The sequence below is a fragment of the Pseudophryne corroboree genome, chromosome 1 (assembly GCF_028390025.1).
Source record: "Pseudophryne corroboree isolate aPseCor3 chromosome 1, aPseCor3.hap2, whole genome shotgun sequence".
NCBI lineage: Eukaryota > Metazoa > Chordata > Amphibia > Anura > Myobatrachidae > Pseudophryne > Pseudophryne corroboree.
Window position 1 is genome coordinate 965,270,647 of NC_086444.1, and position 20,135 is coordinate 965,290,781.

Consider the following 20,135-nt stretch of genomic DNA (forward strand, 5'->3'; position numbering starts at 1 on the left):
AAAAATGTGCTATTCATTTAGCTGCAAATAAAATGCAGTCAAGTCTATTATTGTGTACAAGACACAATTGTTTATTTCTTAACAAAAGATTAGAATTTGTCGTCATATTGCATTGATTAATAAATGCAATCTTTATGTACTTAAATTGTTTTTGGATCTGATTGTACAGCTGCGTTGTTTGCCTGGGTAGTAACATTGGGCCTAATTCAGATCTGATCGCAGCAGTAAATTTGTTAGCTAATGAGCAAAACCATGTGCACTGCAGAGGAGACAGATATAACATGTGCAGAGAGAGTTAAGCCCCGTACACACGAGGAGAGATGTGTGCTGAGCGATCTATCAGTAACCGCTCAGCACATATCTATCCCCCCGCTCAGCACAGTGCAATGTGTGTTGAGTGAGGGGGGCGGACGAGGGGGTGGCTCTCAATTTACCTTATTCGCTAATGCGCATGCGCAATGTCCGCAGTGCGACTGCGCCAAGTAAATTTGCTATGCAGTTAGGAATTTTACTCACGGCATTACAAGGTTTTTTCTTCGTTCTGGTGATCGGAGTGTGATTGACAGGAAGTGGGTGTTTCTGGGCAGAAACTGGCCGTTTTATGGGAGTGTGTGAAAAAACGCAACCGTTTCTGGGAAAAATGCGGGAGTGGCTGGAGAAACGGAGGAGTGTCTGGGCGAACGCTGGGTGTGTTTGTGACGTCAAACCAGGAACGACAAGCACTGAACTGATCGCAGATGCAGAGTAAGTCTGGAGCTACTCAGAAACTGCTAAGAAGTGTCTATTCGCAATTCGGCTAATCTTTCGTTCGCAATTTTGATAAGCTAAGATTCACTCCCAGTAGGCGGCGGCTTAGCGTGTGCAGAGCTGCTAAAAGCAGCTTGCGAGCGAACAACTTGGAATGACCCCCATTGCGCATGCGCATTAGCGAATAATCACTCCGTTGCGAGAAATAAATAACGAGCGAACAACTCGGAATGACCCCCTATGCCCATTGTTATATGTCCGGCCAGCATAAGACATGAAGCCATTAAGTTCATGCTATACCATAAGTATCTACAGCAGTGCTTCAGCTTTCCACAATCTGAGCAATTTCCTCAGGAAAGTGACTCAGGTTTAAAATGCATCTGTTACATTTTGATACAATTGTTTTCAAACTCCTTTGTGACATTAATCTTGCTAACAGATTTACTGTAAAATATGAAAAAGTAATTATTTCCATTTTGGTTTTGGATAGCAGCAAGCTGCTTATTAGGCAGAATAGTCAAATAAACATACTGCACACACCAAGATCATTATACTGTAGGGTTTGGCAAATACGAAATAAACCCTTTCAAATGCAGCTGTGTACTGGTGATCTAACTGCACTTCTTAACAAACTGGCGAGATACTGAAGAGCCCCAAACGCCTGCATATGCTAATTACAAGACAGCTTTCAGGCATACATTATTCCTGTTTTAGTCACTCAGACATGGAACAATGTATAATTAAAATATGGGGTTAGCTGATGTGGTAGCAGAACTGAGACTTTGATACTTTAATGCAACAAAGTAAGTTGATATTAACATAAACTCGAGGGTCTCTTAAGAGCTGAGATGTGTCCAAAGCACAAGAATAAGATGCTTGTACAAAAATTATGTGCTCCTTTACAGCTCATTAAGATTTGCTTTAAGTCTGATGATTATGAATGGCGTTTTGCTTGTAACAAAAATAAAAAAAGCTTTAAATAAATAAAAGGCATGATTCTCTGTCCAAAAAATTATACAAGTGATTAAGGGGGTTATTTATCAAAGCTGGGAGAGAGATAAAGTACCAACCAATCAGCTCATAACTGTCATTTTGCAAACACAGTGTGTAAAATGTAAGGCAGAAGCTAATTGGTTGATACTTTATCGCTCACAATTTTCTCTCTCTCTCTGTCTGTCTCTCTCTCTCTCTCTCTCTCTCTCTCAACTATGACATATACCACCCTAAATGCTCACAGTCTATGCTGGTAGTGGCAAGAGCGGGCAAGCAATTAGCAGGGGATTCCCTAATAAAACTGCAAACAATACCAAACAGAAATCCATAAGTGATTTGTGCGGAAAACAAATAAGTATGGGCGCCCACTGTCTCGGAGAGGAAAGGAGCAAAATAATAATGTATGAGTATAATCAGAGCCATAACAAGGATTGTGCGATCAGTGCCACTGCCCAGGGTGCAGTGCCAGGAGGGGCTACACAGCTGCAGCCCTGATTGTACCCTTTCGCTTGCAGCTTGCCTGGAGACCTTCCTGCTCACTTGATCTTCCTGCTCCTCCGGTGCTGCTTTGTGACATATTGATGTCTGTGCACTGGGGGAGGGTGGTACCAGCGCTGGATGGCCTTGTGCCCTGCTAAAGCTCTGAATATTGGGCCTAATTCAGTAAGGATTGCAAATGCTGCTAATTAGCAGAATTTACTATTCTTTGGATCGCATGCTGGGGGCCGCCCATTGCTGGGCAAGGCCACCCAGCATGCTGACCGGAGCCTCCCCCCGTTTCAACAGGCAGAAATTGCGATCACATTGCAATTTCTGCTTGTTAGAAGAACTAGAGGAAGCCTCCTGCAGGCGCAGCCTAGCTGCGCCCACAGGAGACCCGCCGCCATCTTCCCGATCGTGGTGGCTGCATGTAAAGTCACGCAGCCGCCATGATCACGCCCCCGTCATGCCCCCATTGGTGCCGCACCGCCCTCCCATTCGTCCGGCTCTGCCCTCGCAACGCTCCGTCTCCTCGCTGAAAATGGAGCGTTGCCCGCCCTAGCCCCGCGACTGATTGACAGGCAGAGGCGATCGCATTTCCCCCCTTCCCCCGTAGAAAATGTGGGCGCATGCGCAGAATGGGCGCTGCGCATGTGCCCTCATCTTTTTCTAAAAAATTCCGGTTGGAACGCACACTGCGTTAGGCCCATAGTGTTGACATGTGCCACCTCTTACCTTCACAGCATATACAAATATAAAGCTACTTAAGTTACAGTGAAATAATTATTTGAAAACCATATTTATATCCTATGATATATTTCATGTCATGTTTATGATTTGATATGGTAATGACACGGATAATTCAGTGCAGCACACAAGCATACATGCTAGGTATTGCTCAACAAAGTTATGCGGGTTACATATTTTACTAAAGAAGTGATAAGTTCAGTTACATTCTTACACAGCATGAGGGTGATGAGGGCACATTTGAAAGGGGAGTCTGCCAGATGCTAAAGTAAAGATTAAATGCTTGAAGTCATTGAATATAAACATTCTAGATCAGGAGATGAAAAGTGAACTTTTTTTTTATATGATGATATGATGAAAATATTTAAACTTCTTCTTTTGAGGCTCTGCCAGAAAATGTACAGATACAGTATGCCTGGGATGCATATTATCAGTAAACTCCAACTTTCTACTGTTGTAAAACACAGTTCAACAACAACAAAAAATGTCAAAACTGATAATAAATCGGACTACGGAAATTGAAAACTATACTATAATATTAATATTTTGTTACAGTAAAATAGTATCTTTGCAATGTTTTCATTATTTAAAAAGGCTGTCAACTCTGTGACGGTCTAATTTTGTTAAGTACAGGCAACGAATACAACTTGGGACTCAGGAAAGCTCGGATAATAAAGGAGCTTGCCGACCAACCATTACAATTGTGTAGTTACTCAAATCAGGAACGGAAATGCAGTGGACAATCCTAAATGACCTTTGATATTCTAAAAAGACACTAGTAGCAAATGGATACCAAGCTTTTTCTGTACTTGCATCGATAGATAATACAATCACGATGGTCAAAAGCTGCAAAATGCTCTCATACATTTCATCTGTGGCCACTAAGCTCCTTCCAAAGCCATGGACTTATGAATTCATGGAATGATATTATAGATATTTTATTGTTGTGGGTGCAGTTATTAGATGATATAAACAAAGATCCCTCTGGGGTCATCCCTCTGAGATCAGCTACTCTCACTTTGGTGAGTGACAGCGCCAGTTGCAATTTTGTATTATAGTTATTAGATGGCCTCTTTATTATCTCGCATCATGGCCCTGTTAATTTGCATTCCTTTTCCTCTCATATTTCTGCAATCTGAAGTATCTTTTTAGGGCTATTTACCATTGTGAAGCCGCCTCGACATGGGCTCATGTATGAACCTGTGCCTGCAAAGGATATAAAGTAAACTGGCAGCATATGCATTTTCCACAAAGGTCTTAGGTCAGAATGACCTTGTATAGTATGTAGCTATGTTGGTACATTGCATGGTGGTGCATGTAAGCGGGGCTCGGAGCCGAAGGCGAAAACTGACTGTCCCTCTGAGCCGAACTGGGTGGAATTTGCTTAGATTGGTGCAGGATTTATGCAGATTGGGTTAGAGTTTAATTAGGGCTTAATTTGTCTCTGTTTCAGAAGTCAAGTCTAAATATTTAGAGGTATGATACAGTATGTACGCTACGTGTACGCATCTACAGACGGGTGCTCCATAACAGAGTACCGATGGAAACACATGTTATGGAGAGAAAAAAACTTCCTAGGAATTTAACATTGTAAAACATAGTGATCACCATCTCCTAGGATAGACCGTTGGCACATAACAGCAGGCACAACACATAGTCCAGAAAATATTATTGAAATGCTATTGAACAAAGTATAACTCTCTAATTTCAAGGGACAGTCCTTGTCACATTTTTCAAATACTTACCAACTGCACAATATATGTATTTTTCTGCATGTTGAATGCAATTTTGAATCTCATTCTTATTTTCTTGGCTAAGTTAACACTTCTCGAAGAGGGAATTTAAAAAAGCGAAAAGCATGCCATAATCACATTCAGTAAACTTGTCTTGTTTGGGATTGTGGTGCTCCAAGGTCAACTGAGACATTATTGTGTGTGATGTATTTAGGGGCACTGGCTCAGCAGATCAAAGTATCCCTGTAAACTATTTCAAAGTGTTGCCAACTACAGTATATAATCTGTTGGATGAAGCGACTGAATAGAATGCTGGGACTTCCTGTAAGCCAGTTTGTCTTTTGTCAGCTTACCATGTAGCGGCTGGTAAAGTAAATATATAGTATTTTTTTCTGCTTAGTTGACCCCCCCCCCCCCCCTCCCTATTTTTGAGTGGCAGTGCCCTTTAGAGAGCATGTTAAGCAAGTATTTGACATGAATACACTGTACAATATATCAAAGACTGTTTATTACTAAGCTGAGTAATAACTGGTGTATAACTTTACTATGCTGTACAAAAAAATCACTGCAAATGTATACAATGATGCAGTGATATCACAGCATCTTAAATAACTGATGTTCATTAGCATAATTCACAGGGGCAACAAAAGCATTCACCTTCAGGTGCTAGGTGTGTGTAGTTGCCTACGATATGCAGTTATATTCCCGACTGGGATCCCGGCCGCCCAAAAATCCTGACGCGGAAATCCCAACAGCCATTGAAATGCTGACGGTCGAAATCCCGCGGGCCGGCCAGAAACCTCACTTGGGTGGTGGTGCACACCACCACCTGAGGGGGAATAGAACCTTGTAGCGACCAAAGGCCGCCACTGGGCCCGAAGCATGGCAAACGCAGCGAGCCCGCAAGGGGACACGCTGTGCTCGAGGCCGGGATTCAGGCATTGGTATTTCGACCGCCGGGATCCCGTCAGTTGGGAAATCATACTGATCTCCATGGCTGACCGCTGATTATAGCATTATAGAGGCAGCACACAGTCCCTACCCATTGAACCAGAAGGAGGTGCCGATATCTCAATAATGATAGTGAAGTAATACATTGAATGTGTTTGTAATATTTAAAGTTTTGAAATTAGAATTAAACGTGCACATTTTACATATTTATCTGGAGGTGACATGGGTACACCAGCAAAGGACTTAATGGGACTGCATACTGTACCTCTCAATTGTACCGATTTAAGCAGGACAATTCTATATTTTTATGCCATCCCACATGTGGGCCACAGTGTCCCATAGTGGGGGTGGAGTTAGGATCCCCCCTCTTGCTCATTGGTCTACTTACTATGTGCACAGCATCTATCCATGGGAGAAAAGGACTGGGGGCATGTTGCTCTCAGAGTGCTAGCCATGGCCAAACAGTGGCGAAAAATGGGGGCATGGCACACAGGAATGGCATTCCATATGACGCTACCCTCCCTAGATGAGAGACCATGCCCCTAATTTTGACCGTGCTCCTGCGGTGCATGCAGATGTCCCCCTTGCAGCCAGGATAAAGTTAGGAGGTATGGATGATGCAGAGTTGAACACAAGTTTGCCGTAGTTCTCACATTGTGTTCACAGAACTAAATGCAAATATTCGCAATTATGCAGAATTATGCCTATCTCTGTGTCTGAATCATGGGCCTAATTCAAGGTTCCTCTAATGGGCCAAAGCATGTGCACTGCAGGTAGGGCAGATATAACATGTGCAGAGAGAGAGTTAGAGTTGGGTGGGGGTGTGTTCAAACTGAAATCTAAATTGCAGTGTAAAAATAAAGCAGCCAGTATTTACCCTGCACAGAAACAAAATAACCCACCCAAATCTAACTCTCTCTGCAAATGTTATATCTGCCACACCTGCAGTGCACATGGTTTTGCCCATTAGAGGAAAATGTTGTTTTGATATCAACCTTGAATTAGGCCCTATGCCTGTACATATACTTGGTTTCATAGTCATCATAATTATCAATGTGCCCTTGCTGTCCTTTCTCTGGTGCAAAAGATCTGTCTTAATTATGAGTATGACCATCTCTGTATAGACCATAATTGCATAACATGCCGTCTCTGAACTTAACCTACGTGAGAATGAACTGTTATAAAAAGTTAATCCCCTTGACTGGAGATGTTTGGTTTGTATATTAATCTGAATCTGTCTCTCATCCTAAACCCTCTGTCCCACGGTCACTTTCGACCCATCTGTGTCACTCGTGTCTGCATGCCACTCCCCTTTAGAATGTAAGCTTTCACGAGCAGGACCCTCTCCCCTCATGTGCTTTTCCATCTCTGACTTAACCTATCTCCTTTTCAATACTATCTTCGACGGCACCAAATCCCCGAGTTTTCTGCTGCCCTGATATTTCAGTGTCGTCTGCTGATGCAGCTATGTTTATATACCCCGTACTGGTCCTATATTGTCCTGAGCTGTAAATCACTGTTTTCTTGTTTTGCTTCTTTGTTTATGTACTCTGTAATTGGGCGCTGCAGATCCCTTGTGGCACCATATAAATAAAGGATTATAATAATCTACATCACTCATAGTTTTATATGCTTTGTCCCAGAGCACATGCACAATATGATCCTCCAGCAGATTGCATCAGCATGAATCTCTGCCATTTCTGGGTACTACAGCTATTACAGACATGACACTGAAAACTTAAATATTTATAGGGTGCAAACATTTATTCTTAAACTCTGCTTTTTTGTATGCATTTGTCTTTATTATTTATAATAACAACAATTATAATTTTGTAATAATAATAATAATAATAATAATAATTATTATTATTATTATTATTCCTGGATCCCGCCATTCATATTCTTGTGTAGTAGAGGTGCCTGGGCCATGATGATGCAATGCAAGTTGTGTCATCGCGGCTTGGCCACCCTGTATTATGAGGCATTTTTCTCCACACTTGTCACTCTGGGTTTTCTTGACAGGAAGTCCTAAAGGCTAGGCAAGCGTGATATAATGTTTGTCAGAACTAGTTAACTGAGATGCAGCATGTTCTTTTTCTTTCTTTTTTACAGATGTACTACCGTGTCCTGTTATATTGTGGGACTCCTCTTTGCTTCCAACAGATAACAACACAAAATCTTCCATTAAGCTGAAGTGGGGAAGTTACCAAAAGATCCTTACACACAAGTGTTGGCTGAATGGAAAAGTCCCTAAAATAGATCTTGGCTGTCCAGACATACATCACCACGAGTGGTCCAAGCTGGCACTTTTTGATTTTCTTCTACAAGTAAGCAAACGTGTTATGAGAATATGACGTCTGTTTTGAAGGCAGTTGCATGGGGGCATGGGGGAAGAAATGACAATGGAATTACCAATAAAGAGGATGTTTGACAATACTTACTCTTTAAGCCCAGGATTCTTAGGTTCTTACTCAGGGCTGGTCAAAAAAATATATTGCTACTAAAAATAACATGAATAAATATTGTGACATAAAAACAGTTAATTAATCCTTGTATAATATAGGTTAATAGTTTACTTGCTGGCCAGCAGTGTTTATTGGCAGTAGTATATATTAAACTTCCCACTGAAAAGAAACAGTGCACTTCAGATACTGTGCTGTTACACTGTCAGCTTTTGCAACTTAATGTCAGTCAGTGAAGGTAACTGTTGCACGTTAGAAATATAGAAGTGTGACGGCTATATGAAGCGTTTACACTGTATCCGATTACCTCCTTTGTACATACAGCGGTGTGGTCCTACCCCCAGTACCGAGCGTCCTCGGATATATTGGTTTGTCCACGGGGTTTCCTTTTCTTTTCACCAGCTGTAAATGCAAGTTGTTCCACAGGAGGAAAATGTAGAATCGGACCCTTGATGCTAGCGCTTAGTCCAGCGGAAGCGCAGCTTGTAGCGGGATGGACAGATGGCAAAGTCCGATAGCACTCCCGCTCTGCTAAGCTGTACGCCTCCTTGCTTGCCGAGAACACTGCTGCAGCTACGAAAAGGTGGGCGGAGACTGACGCGTTTCGTCACGGAATCACGTGACTTTTTCAAAGAGCTGGACTGCCCATCTGGAACTTCTGGCACATGCCAGATGGGCTGGAGGGCCAGTCCGGTGACACAGAGTGCCAGGAAGGCTGCATGCAGCGCAGCTTCTGGCTCTCTGTTATTCCCCCTGCCCTCCGAAGTTCTGGTTGCTAAGAAATATAGAGGCGTGCCGCGAGTCCACGCACCCCTACTCACGGGACTCTCCCGTGAATAGTGACCGTGTGCCCCCTTTACGGTGTGCACGCCCCTGTCATGAGCGTGTGGGCCTTCCGGACACGCATGCAAGGGCCACATATCGGTCCTAGTCTGTCTCTGTTCTAACTTATTCTAATTCTTTCCCATTACACTCTAAATTTAGATTCCTTTTATGCTCTATGTACCAGGGAATAACATACTTAATTTCTACAGGGCCTAAAATGACCCAATCAGGGTGTTAGTACCTAAAATGATTTATTTTGACTGTTAGACCCTAAAAAGACCTAATTCTGTTACTTAAGTTGAAACTAGTTTATATAAACTTACTGAGGAAATGTGTAGAATGAGTAGTTTTCATATGTAACTCATGTATACAGATGTGCCCTGTTACAGACATGCTACGTAGCGTATGCATCGCTACTGCCGGCTCCCGAGATATGCAGGTGTGAGTGTACGCACACACCAGCGATTCATTTATTTCTATGGGATAGCCACAGCTGCCTCCCACAGCGTAGCACATCGCGGGAGCAAACGATGCAAGGAAGTAGCAGTGTTTCAAACAGTTGCATGGTTTTGTTTTATTTTTAAACAACATATAAATTCCTAAGGTGAAAATTTTAAAACCTTTAAAATCCTAAAAAATTAATTTAATAAACCTAATTTTTATGTGTTTTTTTTGTTTTGTTTTTTTAAGAACCTTAAAAATCCAGAGCATATTAATCTTACATAATGCAATAAAAGTCTCATACACACAAGATAAAATGCCAACCTTTCTGTGGTAAAAACACTTACTATACAGGTTGAGTATCCCATATCCAAATATTCCGAAATACGGAATATTCCGAAATACGGAGTTTTTTGAGTGAAAGTGAGATAGTGAAACCTTTGTTATTTGATGGCTCAATGTACACAAACTTTGTTTAATACACAAAGTTATTAAAAATATTGTATTAAATGACCCTCAGGCTGTGTGTATAAGGTGTATATGAAACATAAATGAACTGTGTGAATGTAGACACACTTTGTTTAATGCACAAAGTTATAAAAAATATTGGCTAAAATTACCTTCAGGCTGTGTGTATAAGGTGTGTATGAAACATAAATACATTCTGTGCTTAGATTTAGGTCCCATCACCATAATATCTCATTATGGTATGCAATTATTCCAAAATACGGAAAAATCCGATATCCAAAATACCTCTGGTCCCAAGCATTTTGGATAAGGGATACTCAAACTGTACTAACTGAAGAGCAGACTTCATTAGACCATTTGAATCCAAGCAGGCCTGATTCAGATCTGCCTGCAGATGTATCTCATGATTTGCAGCAAATTGTAAATTGTGATTATATAGCACAACAATGAAAACATTGCTTAGGTAAATTAATAGTTTTTATTAATAGCTTAAAATCTGTAGTAAGACAGGAGCAGGGCCTTCCTACCTCTATGTCGCTCTGTTTGTACCCAGTTTTGTTCTATTACTGTTGTTCTAATTGTAAAGCGCAACGGAATATGCTGCACTATATAAGAAACTGTTAATAAATAAATAATAAATTGTGAATTAGTGGTGATGTACTGGCCTCTCACTGTTTAGGCTTTATTATCACCTTTTTCTGTTTGTAGAGTTTTTGGAGATGGTGGTTCAGTTAGGCTCCACATATGTCTGCAGCCTTATTTAGTCAGTACAGGTCAGACTGCCATGGTGTTTAAAGTGTTATGAGATAGTAATGTGAAATTCAGAGTTGTGCCGAAGTTAAACAGGATGAAAACAGAAGGACAGCAATCTATCTGCCATATCTACTGCTTTCATCACACCACTGTGAGTTACTGTATCTAATTCACACCTTAAACACCTGATACAACCTGGACACCCCTTACCGAACTCCCTGCCGTGATATGATTTGCTGTTCTCAGCCATTGCTTTTTGTTTTTGAAAATATCACTGAGTACATCTACTCTGCACCAATTTCAGCCTGCCTTTATTCCCTTAATATTCCTGTTTGTATTGCCATTGCTTTACCACACCCACTTTTAATATTGTTAATTTTAATATTTTCTTACTACACTCCAGAATATTCCTCTGAACAGCACTGCTGTAGTTATAATTGTAATCATACCTACACTGTTCTTTGACCTGCTGTGCATTTCTGCCAATTTAACTGCACTCCCTGTCTATTGTACATACCAAAACTCTCCCAACAGCTTACCCGTGAGTACCTACTTGATTGTGCTTTGCTACTTTTTGCTGTATTTTCTCCCTTCATCAGTTTATCTCTGTTCCTATTTCAATTTCACCATGTGTCCCCGCACCTGTGTAATACCCATCCTCGCCCCATCACTTATTTCCCTTCCAGACCACACACCACACTGCCCTCTGGAATTCCAGATCCATCTGTAACAAGCTGCCCACTATCCATGACCTCCAGAGCATCTTCTGCTCCCTGAAACTTTAGAAATCTTATGCCATTACTTTTGGATTTACCTCACCACTGTTTTATTACTGCCTTTTATGCCACTGTGTTTTGCTCTTCTGTATTATTTTCCTCCTGTAACTGTATGCTATGCCTCTACTATCTGCACACCGTGCTAGCAGCAAATGTGCAGTGTGCCCCAGATTGCTGCCTTGAATAGTTCCTCAGGAAGCCACTGAGAAAGCCGCTGAGACATTTCAAAGGCGGAGAAATGCATTTTATCTGATACCAGTGGCACACGCACCTAACCTCCCTAACATCGTGGAACTGGATTCCGATCTCCTGATATGGCTCACCTAAAAGGAATTAGCTACCATGGCCGGGAGTAAGCAGACCTGTGTTCCCTAAAACAACGGAGGACGGACGTGGTAATTTGAATTCAAACAGCATGGCCATGTTTTTAATATTAAAGAAAGGAGAGCATATATTTTATAAAATAATTGTTCACTTCACAGCCAAGGATTTCAGCATCTCATTAGCAGACTGCTAATATGCTGGGCAAAATCTTGTTATAATGAGCCGCTATTGAATGGATAGACTGCTGATTACTAATTAACAAAAATATTGCAACACTGTGGAGAAAATGAAGTCTTTCTAATTCCATCGCGTGAAAGCTATTCTTTGAAAGAACTGTGGATACAATAGTATCCTTTCCACACAGCCAAGCTTAAAGCATCTTTTACTAATGTATCTGCCTGTTTTGCAATAGATAACTGTGTTGTGAATTTGTAACAATTGTATTTCTTTTTTTCCGGCTTGCGGAGACTAAATAAATATAGACAAGTTACATAAAAATGAATATCTAGATAAATTGGCCTCTGCAGACCGGAAAAATATATAAAAATGTGCATCTGGGGAAAGGTGTGATTTTTTCATTTTAAATATATCTGACTGGTATGTTTTAAAGTGGATTAATAAAATATAAATAATTTTATATATACATATACAGCTTGCCAGCACTTTCTATTTTTGTTTTCTCGCCCACATGGCTGCCTCATCTGGTACAATCATTGAGGGATGAAAAATACATGGTTCTGACCCCACTCCTAGCGTTAGGACACTACAACCATCCTTTTTGTGTCCTCTCTTCTAAGTGTGGCCTATTCCACCCAGGGTAATCCTATGTAGTGTGCCCAAGACGGCTGCCTCATGTGGATGGAATATATAACCCATGGATTTTATTACCCAAAATGTCTGCACCAACCCTGCATTATGCTTATTGTGCTCTCTCTCTCTCTCTCTCTCTCTCTCTCTCTCTCAATATTTCTCTCTGTGGTTTTCTACTTGCTGTAATATTAATCCTATACACTATGGGCCTAATTCATGTTTGTACGCAAACGCAATTGCTATTCTCTAGGTGTCATGGCTGCCAGCCAATTCTCCAGATAGCTCAATCTGAAAATTGCCACCAATGACTTATGGTTACCTCAGCACGCGCGGTTAGTGAAAACCTTGGTGAATCTACGAGCCTTTGAGGTCAAAGCTACATACCGAAGAGAAAGTGGGCATGCAATTAATAATTCTGGATGCAGATAGCTGCAAAAGACTGTCTGCTATCCATATAATTATGTTTTGTGTTTCTTTTACTGTTGGCGGTAACTGCCAACAGTAAAAGAAACACAAAACATATGGATAGCAGACAGTCTTTTGCAGCTAAATGCATCCAGAATTATTAATTGCACACCCACTTTCTCTTCGGTACGTAGCTTTGACCTCACAAGCTCGTAGAGTCACCAAGAGACACAGAGAATACGCTAGAATTAATTTTATTTTAATTCAAAGAAAATAATCCAAGGTACGATTATAACAAAAATATAAGTATACAACTATGGACAGAAATACAGTACACGAATTTCAGAAAACAAAAGAAAATAATATCTCAGAAGCCTAACACTTACACAAAGAATTTAGGATTCTTGATGTGGGGGACTCTACACTGGATCTTTAATATTCATCTTTCAGCATGCGGCTGAATCCCCAACAGACAATGAACACTGAGCTTTGAGTGACACTGGTACTTATTCCAGCTCCACTCCTCCCTCACACCTTTTTTGCTTTTTAATTAGCTAAATTCTGGACACTGGACATGTAAGGTATCATGTCCTCCCAAATCTATACTCAGTCAATAGGGGAGGGGGAGGTTAGAGCCCTAATGGGACACAGACATTCCATTCTCCTTAAGAGGTGAAATTCTACTTTATTTATTATTCCTGGCCTAGCATGACCAGGTCTGTTTGTTTGAGGATGAAGGATGCAGTTTCCCACCCCCAAACATTTATGACTGGTACAAGATAAGAGATTGTTAAGTATCCCTGCACATACATTTCTCCTTCTACCCTTTCACTGGGTAAAGTTAGGTCAACTTCAGGACACAGCATAGAAGCCATGTTGTTCCATGCAAGGGTCGTTCATACACTTGCATATGATACAATTCTGATATTGCTGATTGTGTCTAAATGTCACATCTTCATCACACTAGGCTATGGAGCTGCTAATGTTGGCAAGTGAAGCTGATGCCCAGGAATAAAAAGAGATACCCACCGGAGTCATTGCAAACGCAATCGCAATTGCATACACATTAGCGACCTATACGCAATTACAGAGAACATCAAAACTAAGGGTTGGTCTATAACTATGCAGATGGGTCACAGCAGTAGTGGCCCAGATGCCATGTATTTGCACATGTGATCACGCAGCCATCAGAAGATTCTCGCCCCAAAAACGGTCATGACACGCCTGCATTTCCCAACCAGTCCCCTTAAACTCTCCACTAACACCTCCAAATGGCCACTTCCTGTCAAGCACTCTGTAACAAAGTTCTCAGTGCGAGCAGGATTACAGCGGCACCATTGCGCTTGTGCACTGCGATCGCAGCACATGCGCAGTTTGCCAATAATCGCTGTTGTGTGATCATCATCGATTGTGTACAAACATGAATTAGGTCTTCTGTGCTATGTTTTTTTATGTCTTTAAAGCAACTTTGAGTACTGCTGGAGAAAAGAGCTACAATATAAAAGTGTAATTATTATTATTGTATTATTATTATTATTCATCATCGGAGCATGCATATGCAACTTAGAGTACTTATGGACTATTCAGAGTGTATCTCCACTTACAGCTGAATGTATAATGGGATGGCAACTGTGTGTTAGGTTGCGTTTCAGACGGATCTTTTGAAGCAGGGACAGGGCTGGTGCACATGCATGCTGCGAATGGTAACTGCTTCTTTCACAATATAGATGGATTATATGTGGTCGCATAGATGTGGCCCAATCTGAATACAGGTGGCTTTTCATATTTATTTCCAAGCACAGAAAATGGGCACAATTGGAGCCTCTTTATGTGTAACTGTGAATCAGGCCCAGTATGTTCTAATTAGAGATAGGCAGGTTCCGATGTATTCAGTACTTTTCGCCAAACTTGCGCAAGTTCAGATTTATCCAGATTTTTCTTATTGGTTATCCAAAACAGGAGTGCCGATAGCCAATAAGATGCCGTTTTTGCTATTCAGGTAAATTCGAACCCACACATCTAATTTGGTACATTCTCAGTAGGTTTACTGTATCTTTTAATAAGAACATTCAGTTTCACATCACTCAGCTTATACCCCTTTCACACAGAGTGGAGAACCTGGGTTACTGCCGGGGCAAGGTCCACATGTGAAAGGGTTGACCTGGGTTTTTGCTGGGTCTGACCCGTGTCGGCTGCAGTGTGAAAGGCACTGACGACCTGAGTCATGCATAAAAGGCTGCCGATTGGCTGGCTCAGGAGCGCTTGGAGAGAACGTCATCTCCAAGCACGCTGTGTGAGTGGCACAACCTGGGTTCTGGTGGCGGTGTGATAGCAGTAAGCATAGCTGAAGCCCGGCTCCAACCCCTATTTAGTATACTGGGTCAGACATGGGTCAGAGCTGGGAGTGCAGTGTAAAAGGGGTATTAGAGGAACCAAAGATAGTTGTCTATTATTATACCTTAACTGATTCCTGGATTGGAAGTTCTGGAAATGTAAAAATTGTGACACTGTTACGCCTACTTATGCTGCAAATATAAAATGCAGAACACAATTGTTGGATCATCTATATCAGTGGTTCCCAACCTCGGTCCTCAAGTACCCCCAACAGTTCATGTTTTCCAGGTCACCTAGCAGTTGAACAGGTGCATTCATTACTCACTGACACATTTTAAAAGACCCACAGGTGGAGCTAATTATTTCACTTGCAATCCTGTGAGGAGACCTGGAAAACATGAACTGTTGGGGGTACTTGAGGACCGTGGTTGGGAACCACTGATCTATATCATCTGAGAAGGAATCTAATTGTTTGCACTGTACAGTTTAACTTTTATATTAACAAGGTTCTTAGCGCTCAGGACCTTGGCCCTCATTCCGAGTTGTTCGCTCGCAAGCTGCTTTTAGCAGCATTGCACACGCTAAGCCACCGCCTACTGGGAGTGAATCTTAGCTTAGCAAAATTGCGAACGAAAGATTCTCAAAATTGCGATTAGAAATTTCTAAGCAGTTTCTGAGTAGCTCGACACTTACTCTGCCATTGCGATCAGTTCAGTCAGTTTCGTTCCTGGTTTGACGTCACAAACACACCCAGCGTTCACCCAGACACTCCCCCGTTTCTCCAGCCACTCCCACGTTTTTCCCAGAAACGGCAGCGTTTTTTCACACACACCCATAAAACGGCCAGTTTCCGCCCAGAAACACCCACTTCCTGTCAATCACATTACGATCACCAGAACGAAGAAAAAACCTCGTAATGCCGTGAGTAAAATACCAAACTTCTTAGCAAATTTACTTGGCGCAGTCGCAGTGCGAACATTGCGCATGCGCAATTTGCGGAAAATCGCTGCGATGCGAAGAAAATTACCAAGCGAACAACTCGGAATGAGGGCCCTTATTCAGCTTCAGTTGTAGTTTTGCTAAAATAGCAAACTACAACTGGCTGCCATCGCATGCTCAGGGCCGCCCAGCATTTGTGGCTAGGCTGCAAAGGCAGAAACAGGGCAGACATTTCTTGGGCTGCAGCGGGCGCGTGTGATGTCATGTTGCCCGAACTCACCCCCGCTTCCCACACCACGCCCGCCCAACGCCGAGTCAACGCCCCCGCAATGTCTCGTCGCCAAGCTGCAAAGGCAGGCACAGGGCAGCCATTTTTTGGGCTGCAGCTGGCGCGTGTGATGTCATGTGGCCGCCCGAATTCGCCCCCGTTTCCAACACCACACCCACTCAATGCCAAGTCGCCGCCCCCGCAATGTCACGTCGCCACCCCGCGAATGCCTCTTCATGTCAATCAGGTAGAAGCATTCCTGGCAATGAGATGCAATTGCATTCTCCCAGGCACGTGCAGAACGGGACCTGCACATGAGCAGTGGCCTTGAAAATGGGAGACTGTGGTCACATCACATTAGCATTAGTGATGCAACCTGAATAAGGTCCTTTAAGTTTAATTGAAATGTTTTTTTTTTTTTACAGTGCAATATTAAAAATATGCATCTTTTATATCACATTAACAATGTTGGTGTCATCATTATGGCTGAATCAGGAGCTGGCAAAATAAAATATTAAGAGGGAGCCTAACCTCACACAGTTATATGTTGTTTTAATGTTTGAAATCACTATGTGTAGAGAAACCAAGGTTAAATATATAGTGATCTCTGCTGTAAAATCTCCTTATTGGCACTTACTGTAACTGGAATGTTTCTGCATATAATCTGAAGGGTCTCAGAATACCCGCCAGATAGGGTTTATCAAACATGCCCACAGAAGCAATTATAGTTAGGATCTCCTTGAAGTCACTAGCTGTGGTCCCTGGAAGTGTATTACAGTATGTTATATCCTGCAAGGAACATACGTAGAAACAACGCTTTTAAAAATCCCTATTGGAGAATATCTATGTATACAGTTGTGCTCATAAGTTTACATACCCTAGCAGAATTTGTGATTTTCTGGCCATTTGTCAGAGAATATGAATGATAACTCACAAACTTTTCTTTCACTCATGGTTAGTGGTTGGGTGAAGCCATTTATTGTCAAACAACTGTGTTTACTCTCTTTAAATCACAATGACAACAGAAACTACCCAAATGACCCTGATCAAAAGTTTACATACCCTAGTTCTTAATACAGTGTATTGCCCTCTTTAACATCAATGACAGCTTGAAGTCTTTTGTGGTAGTTGTGGATGAGGCTCTTTATTTTCTCAGATGGTAAAGCTGCCCATTCTTCTTGGCAAAAAGCCTCCAGTTCCCGTAAATTCTTGGGCTGTCTTGCATGAACTGCACGTTTGAGATCTCCCCAGAGTGGCTCAATAATATTGAGGTCAGGAGACTGAGATGGCCACTCCAGAACCTTCACTTTATTCTGCTGTAGCCAATGACAGGTCGACTTGGCCTTGTGTTTTGGATCATTGTCATGTTGGAACGTCCAAGTACGTCCCATGCGCAGCTTCCGGGCTGATGAGTGCAGATTTTCCTCCAGTATTTTCTGATAACATGCTGCATTCATCTAGCCATCGATTTTGACCAAGTTTCCAGTGCCTTTGTAGCTCACATATCCCCAAAACATCATCGATCCATCTCCTTGTTTCACAGTAGGAATGGTGTACCTTTCATCGTCGGCTTTGTTGACTCCTCTCCAAATGTAACGTTTATGGTTGTGGCCAAAAAGTTCAATTTTGGTCTCATCACTCCAAATGACTTTGTTCCAGAAGTTTTGAGGCTTGTCTCTGTGCTGTTTGGAGTATTGTAAGCGGGATGCTTTGTGGCATTTGCGTAGTAATGGCTTTCTTCTGGCGACTCGACCATGCAGCCCATTTTTCTTCAAATGCCTTATCACTGACCTGGTTTGGGAGTGTTGTGGACTCGGGGTTTCTTCCGGTGACCGGGAAGAGGAACCGCAACTAGGCCGCAGCAGAGATGGCCGAATGTAAGTTTTCCTCATGCAGGATCAGGTCGACAGACAGGAGGCACGCGTGGACGCTGAAGGTCTCCTGAAAGACAGAACTTGAAAGGTGCTGGTGAATCAGAGAAGAATACCAGGTGCTGGAGGCACAACTGCACTAACGTGCACTGGGGCTTGGAGACACTGAAGTGTTTGTAGGCGCTGAAGTGCTTGGAGGCACTGAGGTGCAGGGAGGCGCTGAAGTGCTGCGAGGCGCTGAGGCGCTTGGAGACACTGAGGTGCTTGGAGGCGCTGAGGCGCTTGGAGGCACTGAGGTGCTTGGAGGCGCTGAGGCGCGTGGAGACACTGAGGTGCTTGGAGGCGCTGAGGCGCTTGGAGGCACTGAGGTGCTTGGAGGCGCTAAGGCGTGTGGAGACACTGAGGTGCTTGGAGGCGCTGAGGCGCTTGGAGGCACTGAGGTGCTTGGAGGCGCTAAGGCGCTTGGAGGCACTGAGGTGCTTGAGGCACGGAGGTGCTTGGAGGCACGGAGGTGCTTGAGGCACGGAGCTGCTTGAGGCACGGAGATGCTCTGAGGCACGGAGGTGCTGGGAGGCATGGAGGTGCTTGAGGCACAGAGGTGCTTGAGGCACGGAGATGCTCGGAGGCACGGAGGTGCTGGGAGGCACGGAGATGCTCGGAGGCACGGAGGTGCTCGGAGGCACGGAGGTGCTGGGAGGCACGGAGATGCTCGGAGGCACGGAGGTGCTGGGAGGCACGGAAGTCTGGCGATCACCACTCCTGGGGAACTGATGATACTCAGGCACTGATGCAGTGCCTGGTGCCTGAATTTATACTTCCCACCACCAGCTGGTTGGTGGGAAGTGCCTGATGACGTCACCTGCCCAGACGCCGGGCCGAGCGACGGGAGCCGGGAGCCGCCAGCGAGGACGGCCGCAGAGAGGACCAGCGCGCCTGGAGAGGTAAGTAAGGGGCCCGGGGCGGCGGCGTAACATGCCTCCTTACTGTGCATCTTGAAACAACCACACCACTTTTTTTCAGAGAGTCCTGTATTTCAGCTGAAGTTATTTGTGGATTTTTCTTTGCATCCCGAACAATTTTCCTGGCAGTTGTGGCTGAAATTTTTGTTGGTCTGCCTGACCGTGATTTGGTTTCCACAGAATCCCTCATTTTCCACTTCTTAATTAAAGTTTGAACACTGCTGATTGGCATTCTCAATTGCTTGGATATCTTTTTATATCCCTTTCCTGTTTTATACAGTTCAATTACCTTTTCCTGCAGATCCTTTGACAATTCTTTTGCTTTCCCCATGACTCAGAATCCAGACACGTCAGTGCAGCACTGGATGAAAGATGCAAGGGTCTTTCAGGAGTCCAGAAACTCACTGAACTTTTATACACACACACTGATTACAAGCAAACAGATCACAGGTGAGGATGGTTACCTTTAGTAGCCATTCAAACCCGTTTGTGTCAACTTGTGTGCATGTTATCAGGCCAAAATCTCCAGGGTATGTAAACTTTTGATCAGGGTCATTTGGGTAGTTTCTGTTGTCATTATGATTTAAAAAAAATAAACACAGTTGTTTGACAATAAATGGCTTCACCCAACCACTAACCATGAGTGAAAGAAAAGTTTGTGAGTTATCATTCATATTCTCTGACAAATGGCCAGAAAATCATAAATTCTGCTAGGGTATGTAAATTTATGAGCACAACTGTACATCTGTATTTGGTAAACTGAGACCCATGACATATCTCATGCTTGGACACCTGCATTATCAGGAAGAGGTAGAGAGATTAACACTTTCACACCCGCACATTATGAGT

The 20,135-nt window shown here is 42.9% G+C and overlaps 1 protein-coding gene across 1 annotated transcript in view; it reads left to right on the plus strand.

Moving 5' to 3' along the window:
* GASK1B (golgi associated kinase 1B) overlaps positions 1-20,135 on the plus strand; it is an 81,617-nt gene that overhangs the window by 42,054 nt on the left and 19,428 nt on the right. Inside the window, exon 2 of the mRNA XM_063920478.1 lies at positions 7,764-7,978. Coding sequence (XP_063776548.1) covers positions 7,764-7,978 — 215 coding nt within the window. The remainder of the gene's footprint in view (positions 1-7,763; positions 7,979-20,135) is intronic.